Raw genomic sequence first — 22,960 nt, forward strand, 5'->3', positions numbered from 1 at the left:
TCATTGTTAGCAAGTTTATGAGGAGTTTTTCACCTCCGTACTGGGCAGACATGAGTCAGCCGTTACCTGGAAGTCTGCTGCTGTCAGCCCTGCGCTGAGTCTGGGCTACTAAGTCTCAGAAAGAAGCTGGACAGATGACCTCAGGCAAGGACCATCCTGACACCAAGACATAACTTGGAGCCAGCTCAGGGCAAGGACAGAACACCTGCCTGCAAAAGATAGCAGAAGCATATCTAAGACTGTCATCCATCAAATCCCTTATTTATCACAGTCTTAAGTAAATATTCAGTGTAATTCTTTCCAAAAGGAGAGTCGGTTCCTTTTTCAGAACAGGAATGCATTAATGCCAACTATAATATTTTCTCACTCTAGATATATAAGATGCTGCAATATGAATGTTAATACAATTAATGCATATTACAACTAAAGATACAAATGCAGTTGGCATAATCTGCCAGCAATGTATCTTAAAATATATGTGGGAAGTACAAATGGCAAACTGCTGTGTTAGCTCAGAAAGAACAAAGCTCAGTTGAAAGGAGTGCAGAATATACATGTTACAATCCTTCTCACCTTGTTTCTATAAAAATAGAACATGTCCAAGTATAACAAAAAAGAAAGAATTGAAAAGGTGTTGGACCACAGGTTAATCTACCCTGAATTTGCTGCGCCTTGGCTCTACTCTGGCCTTATGCATCGTAGCACAAAGCCACTCGCACCGTGCCAAGTTCAGTAGGAGGAGGTGTAGGAGGCAAGGCCTGTTTGAAGTTAGGAGCAAACAGAAGGCCAAAGTCCAACACTGCAAATGAAATGTCCAAAAATATTACACGAAGACGGTAAAAGTACTTTTCACTGTAATTCCTGAGTTCAAGCTAAAAGGAGTAATACAAAGAGAACAGCTCGGCTTTTCAGAAAATGCTTTGTCTGTGTCATTGAAATCGTCTAAAATGAGCCTGTCTGATCCGGACAGACCACGAGGCCTTCAACAGCGAGTTATGAAACTCCATGCTCAGTGGCCTCTTTCTAGAGCTTCTTGAGCCAGGCCTGCAGAAAAGTGGTGAGGCTGGGGGAGAAAAATGCTCACGTTTTCAAATGATATCACTTTTGGACTTCTTTCCTTCAAGGGGTCATGCTTTGAGATTACTCTTGGCTCCATCTTATTTTCAGGGTGCTGGTCACCTCCTGGCTCAGATGGGATTCTGTTACGCACCAGTGCGAAGGCAGGAGGCCCAGAACCTCCCACTGAAATGTAGTGCTTAAGAATTCACCCCAGAGCCTACATTTCCAAACCATGTGGGGTGACTCACAGAATGAAGCAGAAGCAGAAGCAAGCACTTTAGCTCAAGGTGTTTGTTCCTCTATGCTAAGCAGTAGGCTATTGTGCCTCTCCAAAAACAGCATACAAAAATTCAGCTACAGTACTACAGAAGATTTTGGGAAGTCACACGCTTTCTTCTTTTTTTTTTTTAAAGAAGGTCCATGAAAGAGAACAAAGGTTAAACATCCAAGGAGAGCCACAGTATGATCTCAAGTTGTGCTACATCCTCATTCCACCTTAAAACCAGTATAGTTGTTGCCTGCTTTGGGATAAGTATCTCTAATTTGCCACCTGCAGCAGCTTGGGATGACGGCTCTGTCTTCCAGATCAAAAGAGCCAAAGCGCCAGTGAATGTATTGCCTGAAAGCAAGGCGGCGCATCTGGTTCTTGATATTGCCATCCGTCAAGTCCAGAAAGGGGTCTTTGTAGAGAAGGGCTTTCTTCAGGGTGCGACTGGACAGCACCAGCTGCTGAAACCAGTGGGAGGTTGTGATGCACTGCCCTTTTTTCCTTCGGCAGCAGAGCTGCTCATGGTACTTCTGTGTTGGCAGGCATTTCCCACAGCAGCACCACTTTGGGCTGCCTGGGGAAGAGGCGTCTTGTCTAAGAGGTTGCCTCAGCTCGTGTTCTTCATTATCATCGTTCTTGTTGGACTCAGTGGAGCGCATTGGCTCAGATTCTTCATTATCACAGTGTTCATTGGACTCACTGGTGCAGCAGCTGCCAGCATCACAGAATTTCACAGGGTGGCTCTGCAACAACAATTCCCAACATAAATTAAAGAAAACAGCATTTGCTGCTTCATCCAACTGCAGAGAGTCATCCTCACCATTGGCTTTTTCATTTGACACAGCACAATAGAGATAATGATGATAGATCAGCAGATCTGGAGGAGGATTGTCTTTCTGTGTTGCCAACGCCCACCCTAGCAAAATCAAATCGACACCTCACAAGTTGTTTCAACACCAACGCACTCCCGTTGCCACATACCCACCACAGTAAAGCAGCAATTTTCAGATGACTGTAGAAAATACATCCTCTGGACTTATTAACTCGAAGCGGACAATAGGGCTGTAGTTTTAGCCCCTCAGAATCTAATCTGGAAATATGGGGGGTGTAGGTGGTGGAAACCCAAATCAGTTTGGAATGACAGTTCTCAGTTCTCCTGAAGTTCCCTTCTTCTGAAGGGAGGATACCAAAGGTTAAGTGTCTGTCTTTACCTCAACAATGCTGCCTTGAGCATGCTGCAAGCTTGTTTTCAGAGGCTCCTTTATCAAGGTAACATGTGGCTCATCAACATAGGACACATACATCACCTGTGCAGCAGAAGAAATGAGCATTGTCAGCTGGACTAATTATTCAGAGACCTGGGGACAAACACGGCATGGATCTGACCTCAGGGCTTGGGTTCTGCAGTCTGTACTCCGATAACAATTCCCTGCAACTGCATGTTGCAAGGAAGGGCCCACATTTCCAATATCCAGGATAGCAAGGACATGGGGAGCTCTGGGGCCAAAGGGAACAGGAAGAAATGGTATGGAACTAACTAGGAGTGTGGTTGTGCAGGGCCTTTAGGTACTCTCCTCTTCGCTCTTCTCTAAAAATACATACCTAAAATGCTGGGGGATTAGGAGAGGCAGCCTAGATAAATAACCATTTATAACTTGAAAAACAGGAAGGGGCAACTGAAGTTGGCAGGGGAGAGTTTGAGCAATGCCTTCTTCATGGAAAACCCTTTCATGATATCCTTCTGCTACGCTGAAGGACCACTGTTCTCTGGAGGTTTCCCTGATGGAGCTGGTGTGACTCTGCCATGCCAAGCTTGTGTGTAGAGCCCACTGTACTCATGCAGTGCACGTCGTGCACAGCTCCATGGAAGCTTCCTGGATCAGCTGCATTTTTGTATCCATAGAGCAGCAATTTACATTCTTTACCTGTCTTGGATTCAGCACAGTCTCATACTTTTTCCTGTTGTAAATTTTGCAGAATGCTGATTTGCCGCAGCTGGAGTAACGAACAATAGAAAGAACAACTTCAATGGCACTCGCAACCTGCACATGAAAAAAAAGCAAGTAGTGATTCCACTTTCTTCATGAGACTGTATCTGCAGAACTGGTTGTATTAATACAAAAAATAAGTCTCTCACCAAACCAAAATAGGAGATCATGGACCCAATGTTTCTCATGAGTTCAATGATGTTAAATTTTCTACCCTTAAACAAAGCAGAAAAGAATAACTGAGAGGCAAGGTCTGTTACCATCTGTTCAGCTTAACGGCTTTTCTCTTTTTGTCTCTTCACAATGTATCTCTGTTTCTTTACAATTCAATCAATCCCAAAATTTCATAGACCATCTCAGACACTTTGCAGGGGAGAATAAACAACTTGAGAGGGAAACAGTGGTGACACACGGGGTTCGTGACAATATCATCATGCCGTGATGATACCTGTTATTGTCTCAGTCTTAAAGAACAATCCTGCCTCTCTCCCAGCCCTGCCATTTCATCCTCAGCTTTGCTCTCCTATGCTGCTCAGTTCCGTTTAGATCTACTCATCTGACATGACTTCTGTCCCAGACTGATGGACAGGAGAGAGGGGAGGGATATATGGCAGAAGTGGGGCTAAGGAAATAGCAAGCTTTCTTCTCCCTCCACAAGGAAAAAGAATTGCATTTACTGTGCCGAAGACAATGACATCAAACCGTATTCCATAGACTTTGTAAAGGGTTCTCTGCTCCTTCCCTTCTGGTAGCTTGTAATACTTTGCGTATCTGCAAAAGAGTAAATGAAGATCTGTGCAGCTTTCCTGGGGAATAAAATGCCACGAGGCGGCAGAACACAAAAAGGGGCGTAGTTTCTTCTCCCTTCTTCCTCCAGCCTTTCAGCCTTCTGAAATGAAGGTGCTGAGGCCAGCTTGATGAACAGTATTTTGTCCAGCATCTGACCTGGCAGTCAAAAGTAAATTAATACATATAAAGAGATTTAGACAAATGAAAAATCCAACTGATGTCCAACAAGTGTTTTGCTGTCTCGATTCAAATTGGAACCTAAAGCTGCAGCAAGTTCAATCACAAGTAAAGCAGATAGAAAACCCCAGCAAGGCTATGTGAAGAGCTGGCAATGACAAGAGTGCCCATGGTCTGATGGCTTTAATATCATGCTATCCAAGACCAACTCTGAACTTCTGAGCACGCTTCAGCAGGCTGGATGTCAGCCATTTTCCATTCTTCAATCAGTAGAGAGCTGGAAGAATCACGTGGGCCTTTACTAACTTCCAGTTTCTTACTCTATCAAAAACATGACCCTCCTGATGCACAGCTCACATCAGCTTATGGATCTATAAGCAGTCACAGAGCATGGAACAAAGAGGTCCTTTTAAATCTGACAATGAAAAGCTGTCAGTACAGACAAAATCATTACATTAAACTGAAAGACATACTAAAACACAGAATGGTACTAATATCCAACCTCTGGTAACAACACCCATATGTCTTCTACCTCAGACATGCTGTCAGGGCTTATACTACTGTATTGTTCTTGACTGGTTTACTTGAGCCATCTCTAAGTTCTGGTTCTCCATTTAGATAAATAATTCGAATGGGAATTTACTTAGCCGAAGGGACAGAAGGTCAGTTCCAGGGACAACAGATACTCACAGATGACTCTGTCATTGCTAATAAAAATTGGATTTATAGTTGCTTGCCTGTTCAAGTACAAAAACAGTAAACTGTTTAAGAGGATATGTCTGGTGTAAATGCCATCAGCTCAGACCTCTGCTTCCTAGCATCTCCAAGTACTCATTGAGATGATAGAGACATCTAAAGAAAAATACATTTTCCTCCTTTCCTTTCTCTTTGTGTTCAGTCCCTGCAGCTCTGCTTTGCATCTTAACACTAACAAACCAGCCCAGAACAAGCTTTTACTTGATTCCACTCTCTCCTGCACATCCTACTGCAAGCTAAGTTTGGTAGACTTTCAGAGTGCTTTTAATCAGAATTCCCTAGATCATGTGATTATTTGCGTCCCATTTACCGCAATCTGATTTGTAGTCTCTGAAGGCAGTGAGTCATTCAGAAAAACACACGGTAATGTGTTCTGCTTTTTCCTTGCTTGCACAGACATGAAATGCCCTTTTTCCTGTGCTGAATGGTCACACTCTGTGGCCAAGAAATGTTTTATTGGCCAGCTCTTAGCCTCTGAAGCCTGCAGGTCACTTAGGTTTTACTTGAAAGCTTTCCTAACTCTTTCCAGGATCAGAAGTTTTCTCTAGCCCTCAGGGCAGAGGCTATTTCACATCTGCTCTTGATGGCATAGAAGCCTTCTCCTCCGTAACAGCTTTGTGCTCAGAGCTGATCTGTTAAGAGCTTTCTTGATCGCTGGCTGAAGCCTTCCTCCCCAGCACCTCAAGTAGTTATTTTCTTTTGGAAGGCTAAAGCCTGTTCCATTTAAGTCTATCACAGAATTCCCTTTCGAACTGAGATGAAATCAATAGGGCTCCATGCAGACAGAGGTTATAAGCTGCCCAAAGTAGCTTTCCTGACTTCTAGAACACCTAGACTGGAGGGGAAGCAGCATCTGTACATGCCCTGTTTCTGATGCTCTTTTCCAAAATTTTCTCTTGCTACTGATCTTTATTAGCTTTAGGACTCTGGGCTGGATCGACCTCTGCTATGATAATATTTTACATTCTTATGATATGTCACTGATTTCCAAAAATTTTTCGATATATTAATTGCAGGATCATTTCTAGCTCTCCCCCACTTGCTCACTTGGGTAGTTCTACTGAAATCAGCAGCTCTGTTTATACAGGTTGGCATACAGTAGCTCAACAGTGTGGCAGGGTTTGTGCATGTTCGTCACCAAAACATCCATGCTTGTTTTAAAGGGTATTATGCTCACTCTCTTTATTGCTCTTCAACTTTCACTGTCTTTGCTTTTTAAATTGCTGCACTGAACCACCCTGCTCTTCTTTTTTAATTTTGGAGACATTAGAGAATGAAATTTCTTTGCCAATAAACCTCTTGATTAACAGATACAGAGTCAGGCCTCCAGGATGGGGGTTGACATCATGCACACTCTCCCAGCAGCCTGTGTTCTCAAACCAGGCTCACTTCCTGCAGCAAAATAATCCTTCCTGCAGCTGAACTGCAGCAAAATAATCTTGCTACAGACTGGTATTTTGATACTTAAAAGATAACAAATTTTGAGCAATCCCATTCTTGGCATTTTCACCCCAGCTGTTAATCTGACACTAAACATCCTCAAAACTACTCCACTGTCATCTTCTAAAAGCCTTCTCAGAAACTGCTTTGCCTATAAAAATGTATTCAACAGAATGGTTGCTGGCCTCAGCCTCACAGCACTGTCTTGCTTTTTCCTTGTGATCTCCTCCACCTCCTGTCTGTGGTTGCCAGGTCAGAGGGAACACCTATTTCTTTGTTGGCACAGCTCCAGCAGAATGCAGCTTGGAATACACTGGCAGTTCCTACACAGTTACGGCACTCACGTTAGCTTCACAAATGTATGAAAACCCACAATGTAATAATAATCATGCCATGAGTCAAAAAAAGAGTGTTGTTACACAAGAGTTTTGACTTAGATCTGAGGGACATCTTTAGTTTTAAATGTGCTGATAAGATTTGATAAATGCTTTGTGTAACTATTTAGAACTGGAGTCACATCAAGATTTTTTTGTCAAAACTTCTCATAGATCTGCTATATGCATAACGAACCAAAAGCTCTAATTTGCTTTTTGAATAAATCTTGATTCAGTGAACTGTGGGGTTACCCAGAGGGAAGAAAAACACTTTGTTATTTTATTTGTGTTAATTGCCTTGGGAAACTCACAAGTTTAGGTAGTTTCAAGCCTCAATTGCCATATGGTGGAATCTGCCCAAACTATTCTCTGTGTTAGTTCCCAGAATACCTGTTGGAAGTTTCTAGGCCTTTCAACATAGAAATAAAATCTCCTGCAATACAAACATGCTCATTTGGAAGACGACCGTGATGATACATCTATACAACTGCAGTAGCTGTAGGTTAAGGATGTAACTACAAGAGTGAAGGAGAATCAAACAACGTGGCATTCCAAGTCATCATTGCCCACACCTCATCACATCTTTGCTTCAACTCAGAAAACATGCTACTTGATTCATAAAACATTTTTTACCTGAAGTGGAATCCAGGCATTATTTTTTTGTCATCAAGGCGCTGGAAACCATACTTCGGACTGCAGTCATAAAACCAGCTGTCCAAGTTACAGTCCCAGTTAATCTTGATGGCAATGATTCCTCCCTGGAAACAGACACAGTAAGCTTAGGGCATGGACACATCTCCATAGACACACTAACTCATAAGCAACATTTGCCAATCAAGCAGTCTTGTCTGGAAGTTACTTACTTATTCTATTATTCATTCAGGCCTTTCCTATCTTATGGCTGTTTCTCTTCACCTTAGTGGCACAAGTGTGGATGTAGCTGATATACTGTGATGGACATTTTCTTGCTTTAAAAGATGTATAGAATCAAACCAAAAGCCTGAGTGCAAGCCTAAGTTTTGTAGGCACCCAGTCCAAATGTTTCATCTTGAACGCACTGTGCCAGGCTACGAATCAATAAATGTGGCTCAGTTGATGACTCTGGGCAGGACACTTTGTCTCTCCTTCTATTCTACCCATCTGTTAATATTGTTAATATCCTGAGGTATGGCTGGATACTGTGTTAAGGGCATTTGGCTCAATATCCTAAAGAATAGAGTGAAAATGTAATAGCAAAAGTAAGTGCTTTTTGACTCTGAATATAAGCTGCTATTTGTGCCAGTCTGACTTTTGGATGATTCCCCCATAATTTAGGATCTGCTTGAGTAGAATCAAAAGATGACCACCAGTGACAGCCTTGTATAGAACCTATTTAGATGCACCGTGCTTTGTAAATGGCCCTCTGCATACTACAATACTAACAAAATAGTATCAACTCTGTCAACATGGGTTCCATTCTGTGAGATTTAAGCACATTTAATTCTTGAAAGTTGGCGTCACTTTGCTTCTCACACAATCACTTTCTAAACCTAGAACCATTCCATTATATGTCAGACAGCAAAACATGCAGGAAGAGAATCAAGTAAATGTTTTAACGCTGAGCATGAAAAAAGAGATATCACAGACCTTTACTGCCATCTCAGAAAACTTCTGTTTTGCTTCCTGAACGATATCTCCCAGACGGAAAATGGGACAGAGTGGGAAAATTGTCTTGTTGTATGTGCAGGAAGTATTAAAAATTGTTGGAATATTTAGTCTGTGAAGAACACACACAATTGTTTACATTTAAAAACAAGTTGGAGCAGATACAGGTAAGGGACTTCACACGTACTAGAACCTGTGTTAAATGTGCTCGGTTTGTAAGTATAGAAGCTTTTGGCTTTGTAGCTACCAGATGTATATCTCCCTAACTGTGACCTGGGAATCAAGATGAATTCTTTACTCTTTGGATATTATCCCCAGCAAAATTTTACCTGTGTAAACTAAACACTTTTACCTTATAATTTTAATTGCATGTCTGTTGTGCTATATTTTAGTGATTTTACCCTAATGTAAACCAGTATATCTGAACAAACAATTCTGCTGTCCAGTGCATGAGAGAAATAGAGTTATGCTGGGAGGCTCTGTTCCCAAGCTCCCCTTATTTCTTTTGGTTCCTGAAGGATTCATAGGGTTAAAAGGGTTACAGAATTGAAGAAACTTGCTATCTGTCACTCAGGCAGATACAGCCCTGAATGCATAGGCTTTTTGAGTAAAGAAGGTGCCAATTTATACGAGTGTTTTTTCAGAGCACAACTACTTCAGAAAGCATTGAGGAATGTTTGCACTTACATGGTGTAATTAAATTTTGGGAATTGAATGTTGTTCTTTATTAGCACAGTGAAGTCTTCAGAACTCCTCAGAACAGCAGGCCTAAAAAAGAAACATCAAATTGACTAACTTCTTTTACTTAAATACATCAGCTAATGTTATGCTACTTTACTATTACCTGGAAAGCTGTCAGTAGGAGGAATATGTTGCTAAGAATAACACATTGAAATGCAGGGAGTTAAGTGGCTCAGGGCATCAAGAAAAGGAGAGGTGGTTTTCTTAGTTTTAGGTATAAATTGTTCTCTCTCCATTGCACTTGCTTGTGTGGGCCAAGCCTAACTGGGGTCTCTACATGCAGCTGAAACATGATCTCAGGAGACTTCTCATATAAATCTTGCTATAGAATAGTAGTAAGAAATTTGACAGCTGATGATTTCTGCACAATGAATTGGCAGTTTCATTGCTGGTCCTCACAGACAGGTGGCCATTTACACCAGAGCTGCGCAGCTAGTAAGACTGTAAGAATGAGTGACACACTCGATCCTAGAGGACGTCTCTAGAAGTCAGGTGTCAAATCACATCACCAGAAGTTGTCCCGCCTCCCTAGCAGATCCTAGTTTGAGGACCTGCCCTGCAGTGGTTTGTGTCACTAAATATGTAGGTAGAATGCAAACACAATGGAAAGCAGGCTGCCAGTCTGACCCTTCCTCAGAAGAATGATTTCTCTGAAGCTAATGTGTCAGGAAAGAAGGAATTTTCCCACAAGTTGCCAGCTGGGTAACCTTGGTCTAGACTGTGTGAGACAACCTCTGCTACACTCCAGGACTTGCCAGGGCTATAGGAAAGCAAGAGATACAACTTTTGGCATTGTTTCTGTAGCATAGGGACTATGCTGAACTGGAGTAATGGCATTGTTCCATTTTAAGAATGAGCCAGGAATATTTTAATTTCCATCAAGACAGCCATTCCAAGGGGGAAACCCAGTCTGCACAGCAGTCATCCACATAAAGGACAGTGCTTCTAAGCAGGGAATATTTTTCCTATCATTACATTTTGAGCAATGCCTTTGCATCAGAGATCTGTGATGACAAGAAGCACATTAGCTGGATGACATGCAGTTTCCATGAGGGTCTTCTCAGGAGTGTCTTCTAAACCATGTCAACGAATGAAACTTGATTGTAAATCAAATTAACATTTGTGGATGCTACCTGGACACGAAAGTCACAGATGAGTTTCAGTGCATAACAGTCAAGACATTAATAATGTCTGTTAATTTTTAAAGAATGAAAAATGAATGAACCTATAATGTGAAACTGTTCATAATTTATCCACTGGGAAGCATCTGGAATCTGATTCAAAGTTCTTCTGAAAAAGGTGTTGTAAACACCTGTCCTTCAGCCAGCTAATCTGACAACTGTGCCCTGCCCCAGGGCACAAATGAACAATCAAAAATAAAAGAATCTTCTTGCCAACATGCAGTGCCTTTGTTCAGCTCCTGCCATAACTAACGGGAAGGAAAAGGAGGTCTCCTGTATAGTTCATGAAATTTACCTTTCAAAGGAATTTGGACAATAAAGACAATCATGGGTGTAACCAAATCCAAACATTGCTCCCTCTGTATCTCAACCAGATGGCAAAGCTTCCTGGGCTCTGACCTTGGTCTTATGTATCGTTCTGGTAGAAAATAAACACTCAGCATTGCCTTTTAGTGGTTCCTCATTTTTTTCTTGCCGATGGAACTTGTGAAAGAACTTTATACATCAGAGGTTTGGATCAAACATCTCATCCATTATTTTTGGTCCCTGCTAGTAATCGATTACTGGCACTTTAGAGGAAGGTTAGGAAACAAGACAAAATGTGTCAACTGTGCGATGTAATTAAAAGCAAAATTCCCTCTGCAACATAGGCAGCAGTGAGCCTACGCAGTGTGACATTTAAAAATGACTGGCAGTCACTGAAACTTTATAAAAAACCCTAGGATTTCATTAACTCAGGAAACTCATGCATATCTTTCCCGGATGCTGTACGAACAATTACAGCCTTCCTGTTGTTGGACAAAACCTTTTTCAGATCACAACTCTGTCTGCAGGAGAAGGGAATGGAAATTCCTTTAAAGAGCTGATAAAAACTCAGCAGAAGGAGCTGTAGGAGGCATTGTGCACTCTGGAGGGGACCTAGCAGTGGAAAAACTGTTCAGTCTCTGCAGAAAACGCCAAATTAGGGAAAAGATGGGATACATACATAGAATCATGATTGTATCTTTTAAAAGCAATGAGTTAATAAAAGTGATAATTGACCTAGTTTCTTATACATATTTCAAAGCTGGTTGAGAGGAGCTAAAATTGATTACCATTTGCTCTCTTACAGTACAATTTCCATCATTTCAGTTGAAATCAAATCTTTTTATAAGTTTTTTTCATGCTTTGGCTGATACAGAATAGAAATAGAACATTTTCATCTTGGAACACTGTACAGTCATGAGGTTACAAAAAAAGATGGCTACAAGGCCCCTCCATCCTACTCTCTAGCTCACAGCAGCATTGTTCCGTGGAGTCTTTTTCCTGGAGTTTTCTTCAGCTCACTATTACAGATTGCCAGCACTGAGGTTTTCATCATCTACCTAGAGAGGATGGAGAGACCGTTCTCCAGTGTGAGGTGGATCCCCAAACACTAGCCTGCAGCACAATGTACAGACAACCAAGCTACCCGTATTGTTCTGGGAGGTGGAAGCAACCTCACTGTGATAAATGAACACACAAAGAATTTCTATACCATAGAGCCCTAAGCCTTGCAGAAGAAAACCCCAAGTTAGGAAACCTTTTATTTCTGTAACTGATTAAGCCTATCTTATGTTGATGCATTTTCTTTGACATTTGAATTAATGAGCCAAATGCCTCTAGTGAATTCAAGAGGAGCCTGTGACATCTAAAACTGTTTCCATGGCAGCTGCGTGATGATACAAACTGGAGGATATGACTTCACTGCAGAATCATACAGCAGGACAGACTGTTAGAAGTTATTCAGATATTATAATGAGTGTTAACAGTATGGCTAGGAAAGAAATAGCTGTTTTACATACATGAGATCTATATGTGCCTAGGCGAAGGGATTATCCTAAAATTTCATGACTTTGTCAAAGTAAATCCTTCTTTAGGCATAAAAAGAAATGCAGATATCTCTTTGACTTACTCAGGGGGTTCTCCCATGTATTGCACAGGGCACCATGCATTGACCTCGCAGGTTTTAAAAGTTGCATTATAAACCACACATCTTCCTGTTTGAATTCCTGTAGAGAAACAAGCTCTTACTTAGCAAAGACAAGAGTTTTTCACCAATTAAGAGACAGTTTCAACATGTCAATGGATTCCTCCTCAAATGTAAGATAGGGAACTTGACATTTCATATTGTTACAGCTTTCTATAGGAGGAAGCTGTAGGAAGAACTACCCAAACCATGGTCCTGCCACACCTCATCAATCCTTATTTAGCTGTTTGCTTGGGTCAACAGTGCTTGTCATTGTTTGGGCTGTGGGTGAAGTAATTTCCTTCACAGTTTTATACGAAGTTACATATCTGAGCCTTGGGATAAATTGAGAAACCAACTGTTTCAGTCAGAAGTTCAATTCAACAACATGAGCAAATTAAACAAGGATACAAAGGTGGGCAGAAAACCTTAATTCTTTCTGCACTCCTGGAAAGTCAGCATTTTCTGTGAGCATTTAGTCTTTACCAGGGAAAGTGATAATCCATCCAGCAGCTCAAATTCAGGGAGTCTCAGCATTACAAAGAACTCACATTCCTGATGAAAACAGTATGATGCCTTCTGGACAACTATTCCCAAATAAAGGACACAAGCCCCGTGACTTACTCTGAGAACTACCTAACCATCACAGGGGTGTCACAGACCCTTCAAACAGATCCTGCAGTTACTCCACTTGCTAAGCAGCCATGGAGTTCCATGGGACTGTGTGTCTGGTTTGGCCCTCATTCACAGCAGTCTGTACTTTTTTTCACCTCTCCCCTTCCTCTGCCCCCTCTCACTGTTTCTCCTTTTAGTAAGGGCACACACAAGCTGCTAAGAACTCGGTTTTGTGGTTTTGAAAATATGTTCTCAGAGATCTCTTAGGATTCTGTACTGTTCCACTGCAAATCTCCAAGCTGGATCTTGCATGTGCTGCACTGGTCAATAATGCAATAGAAGATAATACCCACAAAAAAAATATTTCAATCTGAAAATGCCGTTTACTTACCATTACTGTGGATATCTGCACTCCCATTTTTACAGTCGTTGTCTGAAGAGCAGATAGCTTTGGCGAAGGGATACTGGAAAAAAATTTACATAAAAGAGCAATATTAATATCCCCCTTTCCACACCTATGTAAAAAGATTACTCAGCTTCAATGTCAAAATATCAGATAAGAGAAAATAACAATGCAGAGCAGGTACAGCTCTTACTAATTATTTGGCTTATAGGAGATAAAGGCTCAGCTACCTGCAAAACCAAAAAAAACCACCTTTCCTTGCTTACAATAATATTTTCCTTTATTATTTATGTCTTTTCCCATTTTTCACACTCTGTCCTATAATATTAAGCACATTAAATTTAATACTGGACTATTTAATTCGTTGTTTACTAGCAGTCCCGTATACTTTTGCCAGTGAAAGTCAATTTGTATTTGGGAACTACTCTGCAAGGTCCCACTTGTAGGCCAGCCAAATGAAGAGGAGAGCTGCAGCTGACGACCAGGTTTGACCTACAGAAAGAAAGGAAGGGGACCTGTAGGAATGAACAGCAGTAAGAGAACCATACTAGTAGAGAAGCTAAGAGCAACTCTGTAGCTCCATCATTCCTTCAGGTTTTCCTCAAGAGCAGCAGCCATGCCAGAGAAGCTGGAGAGCAACCACTGGCCTGAATGTCATCACCTCCTGCAAGTGATGCAGACAGGTTTGGCTGCAAGGTCATTGGTGCAAGGCAAAGTCACAACTGCCAGCTGATTCCTCAAGAAAGAAAAGGAGCAATTAAACTAGATCTTGCATGTTATTTGCTGAGATACAGACATAAAGAGCAATAATATTTGCTTGTACCAGACTGTTCCGAGGACAGTTCACTCTTTTACATCAACATGCATTCAATACATCGTAAGTACAAATCACAAAACATATTTACCTCAGGGCAACTCTGCTTAAGCTGATTCTCTGTCTTAATGATGTTGGTCATCACGAAAAAAGAGTTTGTTGCCTACATGGAGGAAAGAATATGAATCTGACTGAAATTTCACATACTCGATTCAGACCTCAGTCATTCCCGATCATCACCTGGAAGGACAAGGCTGTTCCAGCTCTGCCTCCCCCTGATATACATTCACATGCTATCCATCTCAAACAGGAAAAGCCAAGGACATCATCAGGGCAGGAACCAGCAGCCAGAGGCAAGAAGGCACCAATTTTTTATTTTTTTTCAAACTGGCTTGAAAACCAAGAAACACACATGAGCATTAATGGGGAACAACACTACTCTGTTTAGTACAGCTGTATTGGAGTGAATCTGTTCCTAGGTTTGCTGTTACCAAAATATTAAATTATGTAAAAATTGTGTAACAAATAGCACCACAGAAATCTCATAAAAGAGGATATTATTTTTTTCCTTCTATTAAGGGAAAGAAGGGAAGATTTGGCTTTAAACATTGCTGTCTCCAGTGTAATCACATTGAATGGTAGGACAGAGACATATCAGGAAAGCGACAGATGTATCAATGGAAGCTGAATGAATACTGGACAGACATTAAATTAAGACTTGCCTGCATTGGTATAGTGTATTCTGCTGTATCCCAGATCCTGTTGTTTGTGAAAGTCACTCCCTTCACACTAGTGCGAACTGAGCTGTCAACTTCATCCTCCTCCTGATGGAGTCTGAAAATCATGACTATACAACTGGCCAGACAGAACAGAAAGGACAAGTAAGCCCATAAGAATAAAATGGGCAGCTTCTTTGTATCATTCTGGACAAATGTGCTGCAAGACAGAAGTCAGATGGACATTTTCAAGTAATTGGGAGCCTTTTTGTGTGAGGTACATGCATTGGCTGGACCAAAGATTGCCTTGGTTTCACCTTTCAGAAGTTTTGCCTTTGTCAGAAATGAACTGATATATGCAGGAAGAGAATTTCTATTTTCCCATCCTAAATGATACAGACAACATGAGGTGACATCCTGTCTCTCCAGATGCCATTTGTGAAACACCAATTAACTGCAACAGGGCTTGATGCTATCCAAAAACTTTCACCCATGCTGTGTTGCTGTGTATCTAGACTTTGTCTCCTTCTGTGACAAACAGTAGTGTTCTTGTTACTTTATGATTTTTTTTTTAAGAGATCTTAAAATACTTAGTCCTCGTTCCAGAGTGACTATTTTTGTGCCTCATGCTGATTGCTTCAAAAACCTTGGCCAAATGTTTTCACTTTCTCATGAATTTAAAGTGTTAGTGAAAGACTCATCTAACTCATAAAAGCGCCGGCAACTTTGAAAAAATATTGTATGTTCAGAAGATACTTTCCACACTACATAAAAGTGATATAAAAGGTTTGCTTTGAAAAACAAGCCACAAGAGCTAGCACCATTTCAGTTTAACAATAGACTGTTCTGGTGGGGGATAAAATAGTATCTGAAGAACAGACATACAAAGCAGCTGATCAGTGTTCCTTTATTTATATTGTCTATTTTAATACCATTTCAGAGTTTTCCTTCTGGAAAACAGTGCTTTGGGATAACCATGTTGTTGGAAACTGGCAGTGGGATCTCAGCTCTGAGCAGCAGCAGGTGGGTATATTACCCGTGTAGAATCATCGAGTCGTCATAGGATCAGAATAGTTTGGGTTGGAAGGGACCTTTAAAGGTCAGTTAGTCCAACCCCCCTGCAATGAGCAGGGACATCTTCAACACTTTTATTGAAGTAGTTTCAGCTTTCTTTTCAACCCACAAGTCTCTCTCTCATTCCCTTCTTTTCAACCCACAAGTCTCTCTCTCATTCCCTCTCCTCCCCTCTGAAGGGAGATCTCTCCTTTCTCTAAAGGGAGAGAGGTTAAAGACAGCATCTGTCTCTCATTTAGCGGCCACCCCGGCCCAAACCACAACAATCAGGTTGCTCAGAGCCCCGTCCAACCTGACCTTGAATGTTTCCAGGGATGGGGCATCCACCACCTCTCTGGGCAACTTACTCCAGTGTTTCAGCACCCTCATTGTAAAAAAATTTCTTCCTTCTATCTAGTGTAAATCTCCCCTCTTTAAAGCCATTCCCCCTTGTCCCATCACAACAAGCCCTGCTAAAAAGTCTGTCCCCATCTTTCTTATAAGCCCCCTTTAAGTACTGAAAGGCCACAACAAGGTCTCCCCAAGAGGCAGAAGTAAGGCAACTTGAATTTCCTGCAGTCTTGATTCTTTGTGAGATTGCGATCAATGAGCTCAATGTCCTGGCTTGCTGCCCTCCCATGAGAATGAAACCAACTTTATGAACTTCGGCAGACTTTGTTCAGCAAACACTTATCACTGAGAACAGCCCTAGTTTGGCAACAAAGAAGAAAATCTGCCCTTTAGAGGCAATCAATTATTGCATATTCCTAAAACATCTTATTGTTCTTGAAATCTGCTGCAAGGGGTGACTCGCCATTTCATCTGACCCTGAATAGGAGACTCTACAGATCAGACTCTAATCTCAGAAACACTGGTGTGAATCTGAGATTATTTGGTGGAGTTATTTTGGATTTTTCAGACAAGAAACAAAAACAGACAGCATGACAAGAAAAAAAACTGCAAGTGTTTTTTAGAGGAAGCTTAGTTAACTCTGTTCAAGCAACTCCACCTTGTTAGATAACATGCTATGCCACACTCCCACTACAATGTTCCCACAACCACATCCACCTTCCATGAACAGTCTAACACCAGCTCAATGATCTTGTTTGCTGCCACAAAACTCAAAGCGCTGAAAGCCAAGTTGTAAGGAGACAACCCCCGATACAAGAAATATTTGCTCACATACAACACAGCATCCCATCACCATGCACTTACCAAACAGACACAGCAAAAGTTAAATAAACGAAAGCTTTCAGACATCCCCATGTAACACTCTGAATGCGTACGTATTTCGGAGAGTTGTACTGAGTCAGGCCCTCCAGGCAGACACTTACACCCATTGCTAGCACTTCCTGCGAGGTGCTGGCTTTTGAAAACTGCAGCTACCTGGGGCTGTCTTCTTCCACCCCTACATCCTTCCCAGGCCACTGCACTTAAAGGCACAGTCAGAAACCTGTATGAGAATGGCACCACAAGCCTCCTAAAGAACAACAGTTGATGGAATCAAGAACTCCCTGAAGAGACACACCCTTTGGTCTGTTCACAGAAAAAGCACCAAATTTCAGCCTGGAGTTCCAGAGCTGATTGCTCAGCACTGTTCTTCTCACCTTCTGTTGATGTTACCATCTCTCCTCAGTACTACCAGACTTTACCAGTCTGAAGTAATGCTGGGACAACCGTAGAGATGAGGCTAAATGGATGGAAGCCAGTGTTATACTGACCTACTTCTGAGCCTGACTCTCCACCACCCAACACTTCACACTAATGCAAAGATGATGTAATGCACCTCTGGACTGGGCAGACGCATGCAACACCCACTTTGCAGGGGTAGCAATGGCCATGAAAGGCGCAGGGCGATGGTAAAGCAAGCTTTTGGGTCATCAATGGCCACAGAGATCTCCAGCTCCTTATCTGACATTGCACAGGACACCATCCTCATCCTATTTGGTCTTAGATTGGTTTTGTATCAGGTCATGGGATTAAAACAGAGTGACAAAGTCACTACTCCTCTCAGCAGAACCAATACACGGCACATACTTTGGCTGCAGCCTCTCCTACTCCACAGAACCACACACAAGCCAGAGCTGGTCAGTGTGCTGCAAGACCACTGCATCTGGTCCAGGGGGCCAAGAAGCAGGCGTGAAGCCACCGTCTGATGCTGTAAAGAGGTGGAGCTGTCAAGATGCGGAGCTGTTGAGGTGGGACCTGTAAATCTCAGTCTCAGAGTCTGAAAGACACGAAGTTTGGATCAAAATCCATTAGACCCAGATTAAAAGGACCAGGGTCCTCTCTCTTGCAATAGAAGACCCACAGAAGCACAAAATATACAAAACCTACAACGCAGATCTAATGATTTTCTTCCAATCCTTCAGTATTTTAAATCACCTAGGATGCTACCTATAGCTGTGGTCATGACAAAGCACTCAGGACCAGACAGGCTTCTTGGCTCTCAGTACTGTCTTAAATGCTTCAGCACACAGGAACAAGTTACATTCTGCACAAATAGGCTTAATTTTTTGAGACATCGGTGATCACCCCTTAGGCTTTTGCTGACCTCAGTCCATACCACTAGGGTTGGTATTAGTGACACTTCAGCAAGCAAAATCCTGCTACATCATAACAACTGAAAAAGCTGCAAGTGGGAACCAGAAACAGACCTGAGATGTATTTAGGTGCTAGACTAGCCACAAAGAATTTGATTTGTAACATAACACAGTCAGACCTGTGTGTACACACACACAATAATATTTATAATAAAAGACACAAACAGGAGGGCTCAGATTGCATAAATGAAGCAGAAGTAAGCGTTGTCTTCTCTTGCTAAATGCTCTTGTTTTCATATTAACGTCTTCCATCTGTTTGGGATCTGACCTCAGCAGCTCAGCCGGATGTATTCATCTTCTTGCCCATGATGTTCCCATATAAGGTGATCTCTCTTTGCCCATGGAGCACGATTTCGATTTGCTCAGGTTTCGTTCCACTCTGATTTGCTGGCCTGTATGGTCGAGCTCTCTCACAGTTTGCAAGGCAGTCATCCACACAGCAATAGCTATAAAGGGAGGAGAAAGTCAGGAGGGAGTAATGAAGCTGTGCCTGCAGATCTAAAGAGCTCTGGATCGTTTATTTCTCTTTCTTCTGCACGTTGCCTCTGCATGATGCCTTCTCAATAAGCAGCTTCCATAAGCCTTTCCCAAGCAATATAAAACATAAGCCTCCCCTACCCAGAGAACTGGATGGAACTATAGGGCTGAGCTCTTACAGCAACTCTCATGTCATTAGGAAACTTTACTTGAAACTCTGTATCACTCGCCATGTAAACTAACTTGGGAATTTGGAAAATGCCCCCAGAATTATACAGCAAATATATATGCACACTGGTCTTCGATTCTGTAAGACTTGATCCAGATACCACATCACCCCAACTAAGATAACTTAAGGTAAGTTAAGCATCAAGCAAATATCTCAGCTGCCTCCTGTAATATTTACCCAAGGCTGCACTGAAAGCTATCACCTCTTTTATGTCTGTGAAGATTCTGTTGTGATAGAGAAGTGAAGACCTTAATGTTTTTTAAGCAGGAAGTTGTAAAATTCAGACACCACTACAGACTGTAAGTATCAAGCAGCAGGCAAGGCAGCCTGGGTAGCAGTACGGCTACTTTGGGCTGCATGTACCAATAGCACAAAACCATTGGACGAAAGGATCACGAAAGCCAACAACTTTAAGGACAACACAGGATCCCCCATACTTTCCCCAAGTTGGGAAGTCCCATAGAACTGGGCTCCAATGCATGATTTTGCTCCTGCAAATTGAGCTTTTAAACAGGCCAGCAAGCCAGAGCTCAGACAGTCCAGTTCTAATGACGTCTGGTCATGGAGGTCTTCTTCCCCAAGTCAGAACACTCAGACTTCATAGCTTTGCACCATGATACAATGAAACAATCTCACCATCTTTTTTCTTCTTTGTATCTTGGCGTTTTCTAAAGTTTTCAGACATCCTTCCTCTTCTTTATCTGTTGCCTCTGTAACATTACAGAGATATGAGAAGAGAGGAACTTGCTTCTTCGAAAGCCTAGGGACCGAATAATCTGATGTAAAAAATCTCAGAGCAGCACCCTCCCACTGTATCCAGCACAGATCCCTCTCTCTCCATGCTTAGCACTGTGAGCACCATCGCTCTCTCCTCTGCGCTGAGGTCTGAAGAGAGGATCTGTATCAGTATTTACAGAAACGGTATTTCTCTAGCATTAAGCGATGGACCTACATCCACCACTTCCTATTACCTACTAACGCAGTCTACAGGGAGCAGACCTGGCCCCTGGTGCCTCCACAGGAAATACCGTTTTCATTTGCTCTGTGTATTCTATATGCTCAAAATACTCATCAGCAGAAAAGTGTAATTGATACCAGGAAAGCATGTCAAGGGAAAGTAGATCTCTTCTGGGAACTTGTAGGTAAATACGATTCCTAAAGGTCAGTATACAGACTGAAAGCACAAAGGAAATACGATCTGGTTTTAAAGTTCAAATCCAGGAGTCAGGAGACTTGGATTATGTTCCTGGCTCTATCACAGCTTTCATGCACAATCACAAGCAACACATCCATCTCCTCTGTAACTTAGTGTAGCCAGCTAAAAGCTAGGGCAGCATTGCAGTGTCACTTTTCAGGCTTCCCACAAAGACCAGTAAATTAGTATTTTATGAAGCATTTTCTGCTCCTCAGAAAGAAAAAAAGGAGCTAAACTAAGATAGACGCAGTGCTTAGAATTGCAAAGTATTACATTTATGATTTCTATTTACTGAGTCAAATTCTGCATTGATTTACAACCTGTGCATTTCAATTGGCACCAATTTAATATGACTCACTGCATATTTTAATCCATCATCTGTGGACTCACATGGGATTCGAAGACTATCCAAGAAGGTAATTGCAATAGCAGAGGCTCCAAAATCTACCTATTTAAGGTCTAAGCATGGGTTTTGAAGGATCTGCAACAAAAAACCTGCAGATCGGGAGATATGCATTTCATGAACAAGTTTCACTTTAATATATTTTTTGATTGTTTGGTATTTTTGAAAATCCTGTCCTTGTTTCAGATTTAGCATAGCTAGCACTACATATTTATTGCTACTTTGAGGCACACCAACAATTGATGCTCAACCCTGAGGACATAAATTTGCCATTTGCCCCCAAAGAAGCCTGGGCACAGGACTTGCGTTCCTGTTTCACAAGGATCCTCTATGCATTGTTCCACTTCAAAGAAATGAAGTAACCATTCACCTGATAAGTACATCAGCCACACTTTAGATTTCTTTATGCTGTCAAAGACCGCCAGAGATCTTAATTGCATAACTGCATCAATCTGCTTGTACATCTCCTACACATGCGACAACAGCCTCCCTCTTAAGAAACCACAAAGCTAAGTATATACTCTAAAGGGTGAATCTCAAACCTATTTCTGCCGTCCCTTGCATCAAGAGCACTTGTGCTGTGAGGAAGTCACACATGAGACTTGGCCTGTGGCATGCACGCCCCAGCATCACGGCAACCACTGCCACGATTCCCACACAGAAAAGCAGCATCGACCCTACCCTACTGCTAAACCCATCTCATGTCTAGCCATGGTGCCGTGCTCACCCCCACTGCCTCACACCACGGCATGGGGCAGGGCCTGCTGCTCTGGCACTGCCACCAGCTGCCCTCTGCTCAGGAGCGGGGGATAAAAAACCCAATTCCTGCCCAATTCAGGGCGGGAAAGGGGGGAGACTGAGCTTCCCAGAGCCCCAAGGAGCTGGCAAAGCGGCGCGGCGGGAAGAGCCGTCCGGAGCAGGCCGCAACGCCGCCGCGAGGCCTCCCAGTGCGACTTGCTCCGCATTGCCTCTCCTCAGGCCGCAGCCGGCTGCGAGGGCAGCGAAACAAGCAAGGAGAGGGCAGGAACCCGCCGTCCACCGGGACACCCCGGCCCTCCGGGGCGGCGGCGCCTCTCAACAGACCGCCGCCCCCCGCCACCCTCAGCCCCGCCGCCGATCTGCGCATGCGCGGACGCCCCCTCACGCGGGCCCGTTTCCAGCCGCTCCGGCGCGTTGGCAGAAGCGCGCGGTAGCGTCGGAAGTGACGCCATCGCCCTGGCCCGGGCAACCGTTACCAGGGTAACCGGGAGGCGCGCGCGCGGGAGGGCCGGGGCGAAGGACGAGGCCGCCCCGTCGCCTCAGGGCCCGGCCGCCTCCTCCCGCGGTCTCCGTGAGGGGCCGGGCCTTCCTCTGTAGGCCGCGGGGCTGAGGGGGTGGCCGGGCCGAGCCCGGCGCCGGTTCACCGCCTGCGGGCTGCCGTGGGCCTCGCTGAGGAGGCGCCTTCACCCGCCCTCCCGGCAGCCCCCGGCTCCCTCTCCCCGCCGAGGCCTTCCGACATCTCTTCTGTCTTTTCTGCAGAGGTTTTCCCAGGCCACGATTATGAGTGACCAAATCCAGTTCATTGTTGAGAAGCTCAATCAGGAGCCCTTCAGGAAGAACTACAATTTAATCACGTTTGACTCCTTAGAGTCAGTGCAGCTGTTGCAGCTGCTCAATGATGTTCTGGGGGAGATTGACCCAAAGGTAAGGAAGGCAATCAGAGGTGCTCAGACCTGCGTAATCGCAAACATCTTAAATGGGCTTGATGCAGAAATCTGCTTTTATTTAGGTCTGGCTCTGTATAATCTTGTGGCGTGTTTGGTTTACCAAAATAGCTTGTGTGAATCTTCCTGGAAATAAATGTGCCTGGCAAGGATCCTTTCTGTCTATACATCTATGTGTTTTTGGCAAAACAGCAAATGTTTCTTGGGCCAGGGATACTGTATCCCTGTCCCCTAGAGACTGATAACTATATATTTTTCCTTGGGATACAGGTTTTAAATTGGTTTCTACTGACAACCGCTGTGTTCTTAAGTCAAAAGTCAGGCTGTGTCTTGCACACATGTACA

General features: G+C 43.0%; 2 protein-coding genes across 9 annotated transcripts in view; one reads left to right on the plus strand and one right to left on the minus strand.

Moving 5' to 3' along the window:
- Positions 1–77: 77 nt before the first annotated feature.
- P2RX7 (purinergic receptor P2X 7) lies at positions 78–19,013 on the minus strand. 4 transcript variants are annotated; one of them, XR_010073211.1, is made up of 14 exons: positions 17,221–18,028; positions 14,959–15,091; positions 14,328–14,399; positions 13,411–13,483; positions 12,351–12,447; positions 9,183–9,263; positions 8,478–8,607; positions 7,485–7,609; positions 3,993–4,086; positions 3,465–3,530; positions 3,253–3,369; positions 2,539–2,634; positions 574–2,070; positions 78–209 (listed from the first exon to the last, which is right to left on the minus strand). XR_010073211.1 is itself a non-coding variant. In XM_063351543.1 (14 exons), exons 3-14 carry the CDS (start codon positions 15,079–15,081, stop codon positions 1,546–1,548), a joined length of 1,599 nt encoding a protein of 532 aa, XP_063207613.1. In that variant the 5' UTR covers positions 15,082–15,091; positions 18,043–18,232; positions 18,877–19,013; the 3' UTR covers positions 270–1,545. The 4 variants fall into 4 exon arrangements, 3 of the variants coding, with proteins under 3 accessions (XP_063207613.1, XP_063207611.1, XP_063207610.1); XM_063351543.1 differs by lacking the exons at positions 78–209; positions 17,221–18,028 and adding exons at positions 18,043–18,232; positions 18,877–19,013 and having other exon boundaries at positions 270–2,070; XM_063351541.1 differs by lacking the exons at positions 78–209; positions 17,221–18,028 and adding an exon at positions 18,877–18,993 and having other exon boundaries at positions 270–2,070.
- A 3,041-nt stretch (positions 19,014–22,054) lies between these two features.
- The window catches only part of IFT81 (intraflagellar transport 81), a 50,595-nt gene continuing 49,689 nt past the window's right edge, over positions 22,055–22,960 (plus strand). For 4 of the 5 annotated variants that reach the window (XR_010073208.1, XR_010073209.1, XR_010073210.1 and 1 more), the window contains exon 1: positions 22,158–22,595. Coding sequence is in view for 2 of the 5 variants with exons in the window: in XM_063351539.1 (XP_063207609.1) it covers positions 22,452–22,595 (144 nt within the window). In the remaining 3 variants the exon portion in view is untranslated. The other variant, XM_063351538.1, reaches the window with a different exon arrangement.

This window comes from Chroicocephalus ridibundus, chromosome 13, assembly GCF_963924245.1.
Source record: "Chroicocephalus ridibundus chromosome 13, bChrRid1.1, whole genome shotgun sequence".
NCBI lineage: Eukaryota > Metazoa > Chordata > Aves > Charadriiformes > Laridae > Chroicocephalus > Chroicocephalus ridibundus.